The sequence below is a fragment of the Ziziphus jujuba genome, chromosome 3 (assembly GCF_031755915.1).
Source record: "Ziziphus jujuba cultivar Dongzao chromosome 3, ASM3175591v1".
Lineage (NCBI taxonomy): Eukaryota > Viridiplantae > Streptophyta > Magnoliopsida > Rosales > Rhamnaceae > Ziziphus > Ziziphus jujuba.
The window spans coordinates 20839388-20857318 of record NC_083381.1 but is presented as its reverse complement, the minus strand read 5'-3'; the positions used below and the strand labels follow the sequence as shown (position 1 = coordinate 20857318).

The 17931-nt window shown below is 34.6% G+C and overlaps 3 protein-coding genes across 5 annotated transcripts; 2 read left to right on the top strand and 1 right to left on the bottom strand.

Annotated features, from left to right (window-relative positions):
• The first annotated feature begins 411 nt into the window (after positions 1-411).
• LOC107422464 (nuclear transport factor 2) lies at positions 412-5681 on the top strand. 2 transcript variants are annotated; one of them, XM_048476663.2, is made up of 10 exons: positions 412-555; positions 785-888; positions 985-1119; positions 2664-2976; positions 3400-3662; positions 3776-3983; positions 4223-4347; positions 4455-4520; positions 4770-4851; positions 5063-5681. In XM_048476663.2, the coding sequence occupies exons 2-10, from the start codon at positions 850-852 to the stop codon at positions 5278-5280; spliced, it is 1449 nt and encodes a 482-aa protein (XP_048332620.2). In that variant the 5' UTR covers positions 412-555; positions 785-849; the 3' UTR covers positions 5281-5681. The 2 variants fall into 2 exon arrangements, with proteins under 2 accessions (XP_048332620.2, XP_060671205.1); XM_060815222.1 differs by lacking the exon at positions 412-555 and having other exon boundaries at positions 623-888.
• A 151-nt stretch (positions 5682-5832) lies between these two features.
• On the bottom strand, positions 5833-10118 carry LOC107422466 (uncharacterized). Of its 2 annotated transcripts, none has more exons than XM_025075744.3 (7): positions 10072-10118; positions 8324-9152; positions 7861-8033; positions 7597-7672; positions 7371-7505; positions 6469-6641; positions 5833-6200 (listed from the first exon to the last, which is right to left on the bottom strand). In XM_025075744.3, the coding sequence occupies exons 1-7, from the start codon at positions 10101-10103 to the stop codon at positions 6107-6109; spliced, it is 1512 nt and encodes a 503-aa protein (XP_024931512.3). In that variant the 5' UTR covers positions 10104-10118; the 3' UTR covers positions 5833-6106. The 2 variants fall into 2 exon arrangements, with proteins under 2 accessions (XP_024931512.3, XP_015887405.3); XM_016031919.4 differs by lacking the exon at positions 10072-10118 and adding an exon at positions 9380-9540.
• A 5-nt stretch (positions 10119-10123) lies between these two features.
• On the top strand, positions 10124-12388 carry LOC107422469 (uncharacterized). Its single transcript, XM_016031923.4, has one exon. It carries the CDS (start codon positions 10256-10258, stop codon positions 11939-11941), a length of 1686 nt encoding a protein of 561 aa, XP_015887409.3. The 5' UTR covers positions 10124-10255; the 3' UTR covers positions 11942-12388.
• The last annotated feature ends 5543 nt before the right edge of the window (positions 12389-17931 follow it).

Genomic DNA, 17931 nt, shown 5'->3' with positions numbered 1-17931 from the left:
AGTGTTCATAACCGATTTCAACTAATAATTTTACATTAAAATGATTTGTCAAAAATATTAATCATCAATATTGGTACATAAAACACTCTATATCCTCTGAAAAAATCATATATATAATATTATTTTATAGTTTTTTTTTTTTTTCCTTGGATAAGCTCTTGTAATGACCACTGATTGGTTCAAGGCCTCTTAAATACATATTATATGAGTTTGTCAATGAAGAAAACTTTATTTACATTAAAAAATAAAAAGAGAAAAAAAAAACAAAAACAAAAACAAAAAACTGTTCTAATGAAAACATAGACAATAAGGACACAGAAATACAATTTACAAATAAGTAGGGTAATTAAAGGATTTTACAATTTTACATGAGGGACAAAAATAAATTTGAAATTTGAAAAAAGCCATCCCAGGCCTCCTGACGTGTTTAATTTTTTTCCAAAAACAAAACCAAAGAATTAAAATAAAATAAAATAAAATAAAAACCAAAATCAAAAACAAAAAACAAAACCAGTGGAGAAGATCCTGCCTTCTACCCCCAAATCCATCTCAAAGGTGGTCTATCTTTCTCTCTTTCTTTTTTTCTCTCTTTTTATCTCTGAAAAGGCCCATGGTTTTGGTCTCAAAAAAACAAACATCATTTCGCAGATCTCTTTTATATACTTCCATGCGTTTTCTATATATATATATATATATATATATATGTATGTATGAATGAATGAAAGTTCATATTTTTTCTCTTCCTCAGTGGATATCTTATCTGGGTTTTTGGTTGGCTTGGCAGATTTGAGGGGCATTTGCAGATCTAGGGTTTTGTTTTAGGGTAGGGTTTTAGGGGGGATTTCCGCCATGACCACGCCCTTTCCCATTCCGGTTACTGCCGCTCAGGTTCCCATTCCCTCTCTCTCTCTCTCTCTCTAGCTTCTCCTTCTCTCTATACTCTCTCTTCTCTATCTATCTGAGAAAACCCTTTTTGGTTTTCAGGTTGGGACGTACTTCGTGGGGCAATACTATCAGGTTCTTCAGCAACAGCCGGATTTTGTTTATCAGTTCTACTCCGATGCCAGCACCATGCTTCGCATCGATGGCAACACCAGAGAGACTGCCACTGCTATGCTGGTATTTTTCGAATTTCAAAGTTATTTTATTTGTTAATTATTTTAGAAAGAGAAATGACCAATGAAGTATACGTTTGATGAACTTTCTAATAATTTAATCGTGGGTTGTTGCCGAATAGATAAGATATTTTGCTATATTTGTATTTATTTATTTTTTCCTTTTTTATGGGTTTAGATAATGATGTTGTTTGAGATTGTGTTAAATTTCCTGTATTTTTAGTATGAATGAAATGTTATTGGGTGGAATGCGTTGGTGCAATTTGGATATGATTGGTTGTTGGGAATGTGAAATGCTTTGATTGGTTGATAGCTTTTTCGTTCTTCTCTCTTTTGGATTTGGTATGAAGTCAACTGTGTTAGTTAAAACAATCTTGACCATTTAATTCCTTAATCCCATCTTAAGTTAAATCTGGTATTTGGTTATACGTTACAATCACTCAGCTGCACAAAAGGCTACAGGATATTCTCTATTAGACCCCTGACATATGTTTTCTTGTAACTCCAGCCTCTGTCATTTTAAACATGTTTTGTAATTTAAGTTCCGTAAATTAAAACCTTTCTTAGTCTTTTGACTCATGTAATTTGGTATGCTCTTGCCAACCCATATCTTTTAGGAATTTAATTCTTTAGAATGTGATAGGTGTTCTCAGAATGTGTGTTGCTTACATTCTTAAATATGATATCTATAGGATACTATGTCTACCTGTGATGGAAGAAAAGAGAAATAACATCTAAGCATTTTGATAAAATTTGACTTTATGATAAAAGTTCATGCATTTTTCAAAGTAAATGTACTAATAAATGGATCATATGAGTTGTAGTAATTAAAATTTAAAACTATCTGACCAGTATTGCTGGTTGGACAAGTAACTATCAACCTCTTACATTTTATTGAACCCAGAGTAAAATGGATCAGATGATGCGGTTGTACCAAAGACATAATGAAAATTAAATTTTAGTAGTTTAGAATTTCAATTTTAACCCTCGTGAAGTCTTGATAACTCTCCAGCCATTTATCTTCTTTTGTTGTCAATTTAAGATTGGTATATGTATTTAGTATATCTTATAAGTAGCAAGCAATATGGTAGATTTTTAAACTTATCAACCGTGCTGCTTCTTAAACAATGTTGAATAATTGTCTGCATTTATTAATTGTTTAGAACTATGCCTTTTGTTGCTTTATTAGATCTAGGAATTTAGCAAATGCTAGGTTATTTAGGTTATTTTCTCTAGCATTCACATTCACATCGATGCATTTATTGTAATTATACTTTTACTATATATGCTAATTGATATTAACTTCTTCAAAAACCATGCTGGGTTCCTATGGTTAATGTTGTTCATCTTCGTCAGTCTAGTTATCTGTCTTAATATAGCCAAGATGATCTTTGTGCATGTGGTGGACAGATGGCTTTTGTGCTTACTAATTTGCTTTGTTAACTTATGCTGTTCCTGAAATGCTTCTGGAGCAACAGTTCCAAATTTTCCCTCTGTTTCTATGTCTTGTGATTGACACTTGGTTTTCTAATCTTTTGTGTGTAACAGCAAATCCATACACTTGTTATGTCACTCAATTATACCGGAATTGAGATCAAGACTGCACATTCCCTGGAATCTTGGAATGGAGGAGTACTGGTAATGGTTTCAGGCTCTGTGCAAATGAAGGATTTCACTACGAGGAGGAAATTTATGCAAACTTTTTTCCTTGCACCCCAGGAGAAAGGGTATTTTGTACTTAATGATATTTTCCATTTCATTGATGAGGAACCAATTCATCATCATCCACATCCAGCAGTGATGTTAGCCCATAGCAATCTTGACTCCAAGTTAAATGCTTCAACCACAATCCATGAGCCAGGTAACCTAATTTTTGATGAATCACTAGGATTCTCTTTTTTATCAATGTTATAAAATTTATTGCCCTGCAAAGTATGGAGAAATAAATGTCTATGTTACTACATAAGGCCATGGAATCTGTTTACTTTTGTGTTCTTTTACATAAAACCTGATCCTTAAACTGAATTGATCTTGTGTGCATTAATGAGGCTGAATTAAGTACAGTAGAATGCTTCGATTTTACAGTGTCACTCAATGTTTAGGAGTCAAATAATTATTTACTCTGTAGCCATGCTTGTGCATGCTTAGGATTTGACAAGAGAAACTTCTCTTGCTGTTATAATAAATTGTCTTTTCTGAGAAATAAGTCGAGTTTCTGATTTGGGATATCTAATAGCAGTGTTTTTCCTTCATAATGTTACTAATATAACTAATGTTTTTCTAGTGTCCAATTATTTGCTTGGTGGAGAAATCCACACAAGAGACTTTGTGCCTCCTGATGTCAAAGACAATGGTCCAGTAGACAATTATGGTTTTGTGGAGCAACGATTGCAGCAAGTTTCTGAGTCTGAAAATATCCTGGAGGAAAATGCTGCAGATCAGTCAAATGGTTCACTTCAGAATACAGTAAATTCTGTACAAGATCACCTACCTTCATCTGTTGAAGAACCTGTTGGAGAGCCCCAAAAGCAAACTTATGCATCTATTGTATGAACTAACCTTCTAATTTGCTAGCTATATGTTTTTACCATTTATCTATTGTATGATTATGGTATCTTCACCTACATGACTGATTTTCTCTGCTTATTTCTTCCTGGTAGTTGCGTGTTGTTAAAGGACAACCTGCACCTTCTGGAGCTCCTGCAGCTGCTGTAGCTCCTCTGCATTCTGTTAACAAGAATGCTTCATTGGCTTCAGACTGGAATCATTCTCTGCAGTCGGCCACTCAACATCCCATTGTGTCATCAAATGCGACTGAAAGGTCTGTGGCAGAGGCAGCAGATGAGGTTTCCCCTCTTGAAGATGATGGTTAGCTTAATTCCTGTCACTTTGTCACTTAATGTATTAAATGAGTTCTGAGAAAGATACTTCCTCTTTTTTTTTCCCCCAGTGGAATATTATTGTGAACTTCTATGTCTTTGGTGTTTCAGCCAATTTGATATCTTTTGGTTTAGTATTTTGTGGGGAGGTTTTAAATATATTTAACAATATTTTTATTGGAACATTAATTTTATAACGTGAATGATTTTATTTGTGAATGCTTTCAGGTGAGATAAAATCTGTTTATGTGAGAAACTTGCCACCTGCTGTTTCTGTTTCTGAAATTGAGGAGGAATTTAAGAATTTTGGTAAACTCAAGTACCCTGAAGGCGTGGTTATTCGGAGTCGGAAGGTCAATGTTCTTGGCTTTTTTTGTTTGTTTCTTTTTGTGCCTCTCCCTTTTGTTATCACTGTACATCTGCCTAAATTTATCAAGCTAAATGTTTCGATTATGTGCAGGATGTTGGCGTATGCTATGCATTTGTCGAATTCGAAGATATTAGTGGTGTTCAGAATGCAGTCAAGGTGCAAATTCATTTTCTTTCATCTCTTCCATTTACATTTTTTTTTTTCTTTTTTAAAAAAAAAAACTCATTGCAACTTATCTGTTCACATTTGAATCCTGATCAACTATCCTACTATCTGTTTGGTTATTATCTCTTTGCTTTAAGAACTCTTTTCTTAGGTTTTGTAATGGAACTCATGTTTGTATATGACCATGGTTTTGTGGTTGTGTACTGGATCATCTTTCAATTTCCTTCTCTACATCTGTAGGTGGCTACTGTTCAGATTGCTGGACGACAAGTATACATTGAAGAGCGGAGACCGAACAGTAACATCCCATCTCGATTAGGAAGTATGTTTCATTCTCTTTGAAATTTACTAAAATGGGAAAACCATGTTTATTTGGTGGATGATTGCATTTACTTGAGAATAGTTGCAGAAAGTGGAATAAGAACAGACATATCTGAGGTTTTCCTGAGAAATTAGATAGAAAACTAGTTCTCGTCAGAATCTGCTATTAAGCAATACATTGTGAATTTATATGAATAAATTTCCATGAACAGGGAGGGGTAGAGGAAGGGCTAGCTACCAATCAGAGGCTCCAAGAGGTCGTTTTGGCTCTCGGAGTTTTGGACGGGGGATTGGCCATGATGGTGGAGACCGAGATTACAACAGAATAAGAGGGAATGGTTTCTATAGACCAAGTCTGCGACAAGACAGGGGCAATTCAGGTTACCAAGCATCCCGAAGTGGAACAAATCCATCAGAGTTGACAAATTAGACTATTCTACTAAACAAAGAAAGTTTTTAGTCCAGCCAATTCAACTTACTAGCAGTTCACCTCAATTGGTTTCAAGAACCATATAGTGATTTTTTCTAGAGTTTGTTTAACCTAGAAGTGTTTGAAAGAAATGAATCACATTCTTTTCTCTAGAAAGGGAATCCCCGTTTTCTTTTTCCTACCAAAACATTATAGTTTAAGATGTGCTAGCAATTTTGAGTTCATTTATTCCTATATTTAGTGAAATCTTATTATTCAACATGTTTCAGTCGGTTGAGTTGGATTCATTTTATTATTCAATTATAGATTTGACATTTCAAGCCAATGCTGCTTGTACACAAAGACTAAGGAGGCATTCGTATGAAATAAAAACGAAAGAAAAGGACATCTTATTTCAATTATTGAGGTACTTATCCCATTTTTAAATTCCAATAACTGCTTAAATTATTGAGGTACTTCCAATTACTACCTCAATAATATCAATTATTAAGGTGCTTCTATTTCTGGTTTTTGTTCATAGTCGAAACATCCTGTCAGATAACATCATCAAAATTGATTGATTGAAGACCAAATTTGTTTATATGCTTATTACCTTTGCCTATTAACCAAATTGATAAAACATGAGTTTATTTTATTTTATTTTGTGTATTTTTAACAGAGCTGCCTATTGGGGATGAGTTTCTAACTCTCATCCCTCTTGTTATTCTTCCTCCTTTGCTCTCATTCCTACTAAACACAGGGTATAACATTGAAAAGCAAAATACTAAGATTAAGCTTGAACAACGACCAAAAGAAATTGTACTTCTACAGGTCACATATTTTCTGCTCAAGCATGCACCTCTATTTGGTCATCTTGCTTTACATTATCCTCCTCCTCTTCAATTTCCCAGAGAAAGTGAGCATAAGCTGCAACAACATCACTGGAAACAAGGAAATAGAAGGCATTAATATGTCAATGACACCAACATTATTTTCTTTGCAATATGTAACTTTACCGCTCATATCTGTACTAAAAGAGTAAATGGTGATCTAAACAAAGTTGGTTTCAGGAGCAGGATCTCTATAGATCATCATGTCCAACATCAAAACCTGTTACCCCTTATTTTTATTTTTGAGTTTCGTTTGGAAAGCTGTAAAAGTACATGTTTCAAGATCAAGGAGAATATTGGAAAAAAACAAATTATGTACCTGTTGCTGGGGGCAGCTTGGACTGCTTGTTCGAAGTAAGATGAGGCCTTATCGCTGTCATGATGTAGTTGCCACACCAGTCTAGCATATTCTACCATTGTTTCTGCATCCTCAGGATCTGCTTGTATGGCACGGGAATAGTACTGCTCTGCACTTTGGGGGTCTTCCTTGATCTGTGCACGCAAACATGATAGTTATATTTCTCCACAACAGTAAAACAGAACCAACTTGGTTCAGAGAAAAAGGGCACTATGCGATAATGTCAAATGCTTAAAACATGGAACAAATCAACATAACTTGAGCATACCTCTTCTCAATGTTTCCACTATCATACCAACTAAAAGATTTCTTTAGTTTAAGGAAAAATTGTAACATGAATATCGTCAGATATGTCTACAAAATGGGCAAGAAAGTGGAATTTTCTAGAGTAAAATGCTCATATAACTAAAAACTTAGAAAAAAGTTTGTACCTTGCAAAAGCTATAAGAACGAGTACTGCATATATTCCAACTAGTTCAGCAAATCCAACAAAGCAGAACTTAAAAGTCTCCTGGAAACCGCATTTGTGTTTTACATTTTTTGAACAAGTTTCCCTCTAAAATGAATACCTATTAGTAAGTCATGTAATTTCGCTATGTACATGGCAAAACCATCAATCCGAACCTATGGTTAAATGTTATTTTCCATGCTTCGCCTAAAATGAGTTTTTTCCCCATCTACGTTGAACCATTCAACTTAAACAGTAGTTAAATCAACAAGGCATATGGTGTAACCAAGCCCATCCATTGATGATTTTATATTGAAACCCATTTTAAAGTTTGCTTCATGTTCATATTGTTAGAAATCAAGCAAGGCAAAACTTTCTATGAAGAGAAACTAGAGAACAGAATACACCAACTAACCTGATACAGGAACTGAGCATAATTCTTTAGAGACAAAGGTTGAGTGGGATTACTTTCGACCATTTTCCTATAATTTTCTTCAATATTATCACCGTTTGAGATGTCCAATGCGTCTATACTTTGATTCTGAGCGAGCTGATAGCAACAAACTAAGACATTAAAACCTTTCTAACTTTTTTCGAAGTATTTTCAAAAAGCACTGTCATCTTCAGCCAGAAAAACAGACCTTTTGGTGATATTCCTCTTCTTCTTCATCATCCTCTATTTCCCAGAGGAAGCTAGCATATGCTGCTTGAACATGGCTGAAAACAAGAGAAACAGACAATCAAATATTTTGATATGTTGTACAGAATATATTGATTATGTATCTGTCCAACTCCTTCCTCGTGTTAATTTTATGCTGCTCGAAGAGGAAAGTCTACGTTTTTGGAGAAAATAGACAGCTATATTCTCTAACCGAACCCAAAATGAAAGCAAAAAATGCACAAACCTATCTTGAAGAGCGGTTTCTGCTGCACGTTTAAAGTAACTCAAAGCTCGTTCTTTGTCGCGATGGAGGGTCCAGATCAGTTTAGCATACTTTGCCATCACTTCACCATCTTCAGGATCTGCTAGTACAGCTCGAGAATAGTATTCTTCTGCTCCATGAAGGTCACCATTTGACTGTCATCAAAACACATTAAACAAAATTCCAAAACCAAAGGGTGTTGAATTTATGCAACAATATATTCATCCTAGAAGTTTATGCAAACATCTTTGTTTAGTTCAAAAAAACAGTTTTCTTTAATACCCAATTTGGAAAATCAAAACTTAAATGGCTACAATTTACAGAAACTTTCTCAACAATTCCTTAACTGGCTCTTCTATTTCTTAATTAAGCAAAATTAGGAGAGAAACTTTATAAAATTAATAATCCTGGTAAGCAGGAAATTTTCCTTGGAAAAAAAACTCACCTGTAGAAACTGAGCATAGTTCCGAAGAACTAAAGGGTTGAAAGGATGAACATCAACCATGCTCTTATAATACCCTTCAACATTCCTAGACAAATCAATATCATCACCATCAAAACCAAAACCGGGTGAATCAACCCCAAGCCCTGTAGCAAGATGCAGAGGAGGACTAACTGGTCGAGCTAATTCATCTTTAACATCTAAATTCCGAATCCCATCTTGTTCTTCTGCACCTTGTTCTTCCTCAATCAACCCCATACTTTTCTTCCCACAGCTTAACTTAGACCCATCAATGGCTTCTATGCTATCTCCTATCGTCACAGTCCTCTCTAGCCCTTCTTGATTCATTTCTTCTTCTGGGTTTTGATCACCATCATGAGTCTCATTCCAGGCCGAATTATATATCGAAAAAGATGGTGCTTTGGGAATCATTGATCTGTTATACTTGCAATATGATGACTCTCTTACTGTTTTTGAGTTTCTGGACTCCTCTATATCAGTCAAGCTTCGAGCTATTCCTTTCAAGTTTAAATCATTGGTTTTGGATTCTTGATTGAAATCTCCGAGCTCAGAAGCAGAGTGAGAGATTGAAGAAGAAGAAGAAGAAGAAGAAGAAGGGTTAGAGTTGCATGAGGGTGAAGTGAAGTTCAAGCGGTGGAGAGGATGATAAAAGGAGAGCTTGGTGGATTGGTGAGGAACATGGAAATGTGAGTTTGTGGTGCAGTTTGAAAGTAGATCGGTTCCACAATTGAGCGTCGTTGATGAGGTTCTAAGTTGCATATCGACCCAAAGACAAGCTTTAAATAGTTGCCTTGTGACTCGTGCCCTCGATCTGTGAATAAAAATCCCATTTCAGAAAGTTAAAAAACAGTGGATCAATTTTCAAGCCTTGAAATATAAAAATCCCAAGTTGCTTATGAATTGAAACCAATAATTTTTTTATTTTTATTTTTTTCTGAAATAATAAACTATGACTCTTTTTCAGACAAAGGAAGCTAATAAGCGAATAACATATAGAATATCATGTGGGTTTGATTGAAAAGGTCCAAAGCCATGTACAAAGGGGCATGTGAACTGAATTCCATATAATTTCCAAGTAAAGAGAACCATCAATCACACGAGTGCTCTGCAATTCCACACCCTATTTAAAGCAAACAAGATCACATGATTTATGGGGAAGCCACTAAGCAAAGTTTTGTATTTTTGTATTTTTTTCTTTTTTCCTCTTAATATTGACAAACATATATAGTGTTCAGATTGAACTAATGTAATTAATACCCATGAAAGAATTAAACTTGCTCTACTCACATGATGCAGAAACAACAAAGCTTCCACTTTCATAATTGGGCCATGAATTCTGGAAGGCCCAATTCAAACAACTCAACAAGTCCAAATCAAAATCCAAATGAGCCCAAAAACTCACTACTCTTCCAGAATGAATTACTAGAAACTATTAAAGTCTAGAACCTGAAACAAAATATACGTGAAAAGTTCGCTGTTTCATATATTTCAAATATAGTTATTAAGTCAACGCGGTGACCCCCCCTTAACTAACTAACTTTTTAAAATCCTCTTCCTCTGAAAGCGACCTAAATTAGTCACAAAAACTCTGACCTGTCCAACAAACAATGACAAAATAACTGTTTTCTTCATTTCTTAACTAACTATTTCCATTCCCTTTCTCTCTCGCTTTTTTAATCCAATTTTTTCGTACCAAAAAAAAAAAAAAAAAAAAAAAATATGCTTCTCACCCTTCTTCTTCTTCCTCCTTCTCTTCCTTCATGCCACCCCTCGTCGTCTTCCTGTCGGACGGCGACGAAGGGACCCATTTTCTGATTCTCTTCCTTCATTCCTCATTTTCTCTCATAAATCTTTAAATTTAAATTTAAATTTAAAAAAAAAAAAACTGAAAAATCCAAAAAAAAAAAAACGAAAATGTCAATTTTAGCACCATTTCAGCTTCTGGAGCTGAATGTCATCTCCGCTCAGGATTTGGCACCCGTATCCAGATCCATGCGGACCTACGCGGTCGCATGGGTCCACCCGGACCGGAAGCTCTCGACCCGGGTCGATACCCACGGCCACAACAACCCGACGTGGAATGACAAGTTCGTCTTCCGAGTCGACGAGGAGTTTCTCCACGCAGATACATCGGCGGTCATGATAGAGATCTACGCTCTCCATTGGTTCAGAGACGTCCACGTCGGAACGATTCGAGTTCTCGTCGGGAATCTAATCCCGACGCCGCCGCGAACATTTCGGAACCCGTACCCGCAGCTCGGTATGCGGTTCGTAGCTCTTCAGGTCCGTAGACCGTCGGGTCGACCTCAGGGGATTTTGAATATTGGGGTTGCGTTGTTACACAGCGCCATGAGAAGCATGCCTCTATATTCTCAATTGAGTACCTCCGCCGTTGGATATAAACAGCTGATGGGTGAAGAAGAACCACATCATCATAATCACAATCGCAATAGCAATACGTCTACAGCAGCAAATCATAACCACCATTTCTCTCTCGGAAACCCTGGGCTTCGAAGAACCATGAGCGATAGCAGTTCGCTTCTTGGAACAGAGCTCAGAGCACAGGGTTTCATGGAAAAGGGGCAAAAGGGAAAATCAAGCTCCATGGTTAATGGCTCTGAGGTTTCCAATAATAAGAATAGAAAGAAAGGTCGGTCGAAAGCTAGCTCTGTGGTTAGTGGGTCGGAAATTGTTAAGAGAGGAGGAAAAGCTAGCTCGGTGATTAATGGGTCGGAAATTTTGAATACACCGAAGAAGGGTAAAATAGGAAGATCAAGTTCGTTACTCAGTGGGTCAGAGGTTTTGAAGGGCAAAACGGGAAGATCAAGTTCCGTTCTCAGTTTCTCGGAAATTATGGTGGACACGCCAAAGAAGAAAGGAAAACCGAGCTCAATCGTCAATGGCGTCGAAGTAACAGCCGAGATAACGAAGAACGGCAAAAATGGAAAGCCGAATCCCATAATCAACGCCGTGGAAGCTGAGGTTCCGAAGAAGAAAGCCGCCGGAGATAAAATTCGAGCATCACCGAAAGTTATGCCGTCGCCCGTGGCGAAGGCGATGCAATCGCCGAAAGTAATGCCGTCGCCGAGAATGAACTTGGATCAGGCGCGTAGAGGCACGCCGTTGCATGGAAAGTCTCCTTTGCAAGGAAAATCTCCGTTCCATAAGCTTCACTTCCCGTCGCCATACGAGTACGGTACGCCAAGGAAATCAGTAAGAGGCCAGCTGTATTTGACGGAATCGGAGCTCGGTCCGTCGCCTTCGGAGGTCGCCGCGGAGATAGCGAACAACCGAGCAGCGAACGATGATGCAGAGAGCTCGATCATCGGAGCTTGGAGTGTCGACGAGAGCGTGGAAGGCTTGCAGTCGAAGCTGGAGAGATGGCGGACGGAGCTCCCGCCGGTGTACGATCGCGGCGAGACGTCCACGTTTCCGTCGGAGTCCCGTCATGCTCGGAGGAACACCGACGGTGGCGGAGGACTCTTCTCTTGCTTCAGCAACATCTGCGGCTGCCAGTGCTCCATCGTCTGCGGTGCTCCGAAGAAAGGGTCCACTCGGATCCGCCGTAGCCCATCCGCGGACAAAATCAGCTACCTGTGAGTCCGATCCGAGTTACAATAAGATTCTGAGTCGGGTTTTTTTGGGGCCTTTGAGTGCTGTGAATACGAGAAAGAAAGAAAAAAACAAAAAAGGACAATGAGGAATTGAACTAACCGTTTGGTTCTTTGCTAAAATACGCCGAGGTGCAGGATAAGGGGTTGCTATCGGTTAGGCCATTCTTCTTTCTTCCCTTTCCTTTTTTTTCCTTTTTTGTTTTTTTTTTTTTTAATTATATCTTTTTGGTTTGTAAATTCATGAGTCTCTGATATTTCATATATATCCTTTGCGTGACTTGAAAAAAGAAAAAAAAGAAAGCTATAAAAGAGAGAAAAAATGAAAGTTACATTTCTGATTTGCTATTGGTGATTGTAGAATATATATCACCATGAACACTTTCATGTAATTACAAAATATTAATAATATGATGTGGGAAATTTGGATTTTTCATTTGTTTATTTTATCTTCAAGAGAAATCTCTAATATGGGTAGCTTCCAAATGATGTAAGAAATTAAATCTGATAACAAAATTTAAGAAGCCCCAGGCCCAATGACCATCCAAAGGTAATCAGTAACATTCAAATGGGTATAGTTAATGGCTATGCCATGTTTCCAAAGGCTCAAATTTTTTTTTTTTTGCAAATCAATTAAAGCTTATATATCTTCATGGATGGTATACATTGACCCTAGTAATTTATAACTTAATAGAGTTGAGAAATTTGGTTGTATTTGTAATATGTCTCTCTGGTTTTGATGGGCAAAAGCTGGAAATGGAGTACAATATCAGTCTTGAAGTTGAAGTTAGACTAAGAAGAATCTAGGAAATATTTGAAACTAATGCTATGATATTATTGTGCCAAGGTCTCCAATTCAAGATCAGAACAAGGAATTTATGTAAATTTCAAATCCTAATATCTTATGGAATAATAGGTCTCTGTCTGTAAATCTGAAGTCATATGAAGTATTTTGTAATATAAAAACTTTATTAAAAATGAGAATAAATTTTGAAGACAGATGTTGGATATGCATAGCTTGACAAAGTAGCATCTTGATCCTCTTAACTTTAGATTGTTAATGCTGCTACCCCAGGAAGTTCTGGAAAGGCTTCAGGGGAATTTTTTCTATCAAAGTTTGTCCCCCTTATGAATCTCCTGAATGGAATCTTTTGAATTAACTATACATGTCTAGCTATTTTTCTATTAAAGCTGTCATTTTTGTGTTGAAGATGCTTTCACTGCCAAACTTCCATCTCTCCTCTTAGGCTTTTTTAACCAGATTCCTTCTTTTTTCTTTTCTTTTTTTTTTTTCCATCCAATTTTATTAACTTAATAGGAAATATTATACGCATGCATCTTTGTGATCTTAAAACTATACTCTCAATTCTGTCAATGCTTTCACATCATTCTCTTCCACATGTCATCACTGTCTCCAATCTGAGCTCCTGTGCTTGATATACAGATACCAACTGCATGAGAGTCAGTATCAAGAACCATGTTAAAATTTTTAGGATTTATAGAGTAGTTAAATGGCCTAGCTTGTTTCTGTTGGAGCAAAATTATCTTAAGGATAGCTATTCAAGCATTATCTACCACCTCTGAATTTTTTTTTATTATTATTGTTTTACTTCATTGGTCTTCTCCAAGTGAAATCAAGCTTAATCACTGTTATACATGGCTGGTATGATGACCTTCTGCAACTCATTATAATTGAGCATCTGGTTGTATATATTTTGTCTCTATGTTCGGGTTTTGAGCAGAATCTGGAAATGAAGTTCCTCACCGGTCTTTGGGAATCAGAACAGGTTATATCAATTTTCTACTGTGATGCTTCAACAAGCTACTTCCATGAGAAGAAATACTATAGAATCACATTTCTTTGTGCTATATTAGCTGAACATTGAAGACAGCTTATATAAATTTATTGTGAATAAACAGAATCTTATTGTGCTGCCATGGTCCCACTACCTTGTGACTTTCAGGTCAAGATCAGAACAAAGAATTTATGTAAATTTCAATCCTATGTATAATATCTTATGGAATACTGGGTCTCTATCTCTCATATCTGAAAGTCATGAAGTAATTCTTTATCTGTAGTAGATAAACTTTTTAAATGAGAATAAATTTTTGAAGACAAATGTTGGATATGCAATAGCTTGGCAAAAAAAAGTAGCATCTTGTCTAAAGAAAATATCTCTTAACTCCTGGAAAGCTCCAATGGAATTTATCTTGTAAAAGCATGCTTCTCTGTTGAATCTACTGATAGACTGATAGTATATTTCTGATTAGATATGTTTATTTATTTTTCAACAGAGCTTTCAATTTTAGTTGTTTTAGATGCTTGAAATTCCCAAACTTTCTGATTAAATATGTTTATTTATTTTTCAATGTAAGTTGTTTTAGATGCTTGAAATTCCCAAACTTCTCTCTCCTCTTAGGCATTGTTAATCAGATTCCTTATATCTTTTCTGGGCTTTTTCTCTCATTACACTGCATAACTTCATAGGCATAATTCAAAATTTCTCACCGGTATAAAGTTAGGCATTGACTTCTGTCAATGTTTTCACATCCTACTATTTTCGCGTAGCATTAGTGCATTACTACCTTCTTCATAAGAGCCTTTGAGTCTAACAAAAACATGAAAAATCAGAAATTAGCTTCTTTACATGAATTGATATCAGGAAAAGTGACAAATTTTGGTGACATATTCACACTGCTAGTGCTGGCATACAAATACATAGATATATATGTATATATGTTTAGGCAATGTTCTTCAAATGGTCTATATAGCTTTTTCTTGAATGGTTTTAGTTGGAGCCAAATGACTCTCAAGGATAGCTTATCAACAAAAATTTACCACAGTTGCAGAACAGAAATATGCAGAAATCCATCCTAGCTACATGGTTACCTATGGCAGTTTCTCTTTTCCCTCCTAAATGAGCGTGCATTTGTCTTTTTTTTTTTTATTTATTTTTTTTTTTATCACTTCAAGAAAGAAGTCGTGCATTCTAGGAAAAATTTAGAAAGAATCTCAAAGGCAGGACCAATATATATGTACTTTCTTTTTGAGATTATATTGGAGAACAATACAGAAAGAGAAACAAAAGAAAAGGGAAACATGACTTTCATTAACAGATCTGTTTAATTTCATGAAAACAAATTGGGTTTGATCCAATTTTATCTCTGAATCCAAAAATGTGATGTCAATACAGTAAACCATATTCATGATAGAAACAGTACTTTTGCACCTTTTGTTTTCCCTAAAAACTTCTGTCACCTGGTTCAAAAATTACTCGATATATACCATAAATTCTTTTTGCAAATTCATTTTTTCAATTCCTTTTTTCTTACAATTTCAGCTGATAAAAGCATATCTGACACTTTTTTTTTTTTTTTTTTTAAATTGATATGGGGATGGATATTTTATTTTTCAATTTTTCATGCTTCTTCAAGATTGAAATTTGCCTGTTGTGCCTAGTGGGTATGTGACTTGTGATTAGTGATGGCTACACAGCCAACAAAAATTGCAAAACCAACAAAATCACTGTCTCCTATTTTGTAATTTTTCAGACACAAATGAGGAATGGTTCCATATATGGTTAATTTTGTTGTACAATCTGAAATGATTCTTTCTTTAAAAACCCATCTAGTGACTTCCTTATATATATTAACCCTCAACCAGCTGTCTCCATCAGAACCACCAGTTTTCAATCCCCTCTGTCGTTCTTTAACTTTTATAATCATTTTTTTTTTTTTGTTCTGATTTTTATTTATTTATTTTAGATGGAAAAAGAAAGAGCATAAACGAAAAGAAAACAAAATGGAAACAGAAATTTTGATATGAAAAGATTGTCTTTGTACAATGTGAATCTATAATGGTGAGTGTGCCAAAAACAAAGTGAAAATAAAAAATATTAATAAATGTGTCTCTGATATGATTGTGGAGAAGCTTTACTATAGTAGTGTCGGTAATTTAACGCTGTGCTTTTTCATTATTTAATGGATTAATACATATGCAAGCATCAGTTACACTAACAGTAAATAGTACTAGATTGCAGAGCAAAAAAAAAAAAAAAAAAAAAAAAATTGCACTACATTAAAATTCATCACATAGAAATATACTGTTTTTGCTTTTTTCAATGCATCCTAGAAGCGTTATTATAGGAAAACTTTGTTACTAAAAAAATAATATTAGATTATTGGGTGATATAATCTTAAAAATATTATATTTAATGAACTATTTGTTTCTAAAAAGATAATCTTAACAAAATTTTATCAAATAATATAGTGATTGATATGGAAAATATTTAATTAATTATTTTTAAAATTTATTTATCCATATTTATAATATTAATAAAATTAGAGATAGTAAATAAATTTAACAAAATGTATACTAAGTGCATTAAGATTTTATTAGCTTTTACTTAATTACATTTATTTAGTTAAGAGTTTAGTATAATAGATTACATTAAAATGTCACTAAATAAATTAAAATATTGGAACATGATATGTAATATTTTTTTTGACAACATTTAATTTACATTTTGATTAAATTTTTGATATCTTAAATATTATTATTTAAATTATATGGACATGTTAATCACTAATACATTGAAACATACTGATAAATATTTTTAGTAATATTTTGATGATAATAGCACTGTTATAATCCATACTTATAAGCTCTACTACTTCGTGGGCGTTTGCCTATTGTAGAAAAGTTTCTCATATCCTTACCTCATTCCTAATTTGCATTTTTTTTTTTTTTTGGGTGAATTCCTAATTTGCTTTCTGCTAAGCTGAGAATGGGATTTTTAGGAAACTGGCTAATAATCGATTTTAGCGAGTAAAACATATATATATGTTTTGCCCTTTAAGAGACATTCTGGTAGTATCACGGTCAATTCATTAGGACTTGATCTTGAAGTTAGCAAAATAATAATTAATTAATTAATGCCATAATCTAAAATCATTTTTTTTCCCCCAACCAACTGGTCCTGAGCTAGACATATAACCTAACTCACCCTTCCAGAACCTAATATAGAAAACAAGGGAAGAAATTTACTAACATGCTTGCGTCTTAAACTTTGAGAATAGTAGCATAAAAAAGTTATTATGTTGTTTTAGAATTTATGAATTGATTCACTCATTGTTTTAAATTTCCTCAAATTACTCTTTTACTGGTAGTAACAATGATTTTAAGTGATAAATTTAGACATTCATGTTTTAACTCTATACATTGGATGATTAATGAAAATGTTCATAAACAAATATCCCACATAAAATCTCATATATATATATATATGGTAAAAAACTAGCCAAGTGAAAGAAAGTAAAATTTCATTCATTAGTAATAATATCAACAACAACAACAATAAATTTTCCTCTGAGATAATTTCAAAGACACTAATTAATAGATTACAAAAATAAATAATAAATAGGTAGATGGATCTTAAATTCTCTATATAACAATAAGAACAAAGTGTCAAGAAAGTTGGTAGATTAAAGAGTAGCTGATTCTGCTTTTTATTATTGTTATTTATTATTTATTATTATTATTTGTTTTTTTTTGGGGTAATTGAAGGGCTAATTTGTTGTGCTTGAAAACAAGGGAGAAAAAGCAGAAGAGTGCGTGGAGACACACAATGATACTAAATGCCTAAAGGAAACAAAAAAATAATAATAATATTCATAGAACACTAATAATAACAAATAAATAAAAATAAAAATAAAAATAAAAAACCCGGATTTGCAGCTGTCTAAATCTAAATCCAATTATGGGGAATATACACTCAAACCTCCTGTGGGTCCCGTGCTCCTATCAATGCCACTTCCGTACTATATTCTTCCCTACACAAAGTGGAGCGGGTAACATCCAATCGTCCACGCGCTGCCTAGTTTCCTGCAGTACACCGACCCAAATAATCTCTCTTCTATCCGCAAAACAAAATAATAATAATAAAAAAAATCCTTTTTTTTGGTTAAAATAAAAAATTA

What these genes read in the sequence shown, in the direction of transcription:
- LOC107422464 (XM_048476663.2), top strand. Translation starts at nt 850, where the DNA reads ATGACCACGCCCTTTCCCATTCCGGTTACTGCCGCTCAG. An exon ending in TTCCGGTTACTGCCGCTCAG is followed by an intron (nt 889 to 984) that starts GTTCCCATTCCC and finishes TTTGGTTTTCAG; the next exon opens with GTTGGGACGTACTTCGTGGG. An exon ending in AGACTGCCACTGCTATGCTG is followed by an intron (nt 1,120 to 2,663) that starts GTATTTTTCGAA and finishes TGTGTGTAACAG; the next exon opens with CAAATCCATACACTTGTTAT.
- LOC107422466 (XM_025075744.3), bottom strand. Translation starts at nt 10,103, where the DNA reads ATGAAGGAAGAGAAGGAGGAAGAAGAAGAAGG. An exon ending in ACTATGCTCAGTTTCTACAG is followed by an intron (nt 8,034 to 8,323) that starts GTGAGTTTTTTT and finishes TTTTGATGACAG; the next exon opens with TCAAATGGTGACCTTCATGG. An exon ending in CAAGCTGCCCCCAGCAACAG is followed by an intron (nt 6,201 to 6,468) that starts GTACATAATTTG and finishes CCTTGTTTCCAG; the next exon opens with TGATGTTGTTGCAGCTTATG.
- LOC107422469 (XM_016031923.4), top strand. Translation starts at nt 10,256, where the DNA reads ATGTCAATTTTAGCACCATTTCAGCTTCTGGAGCTGAATGTCATCTCC.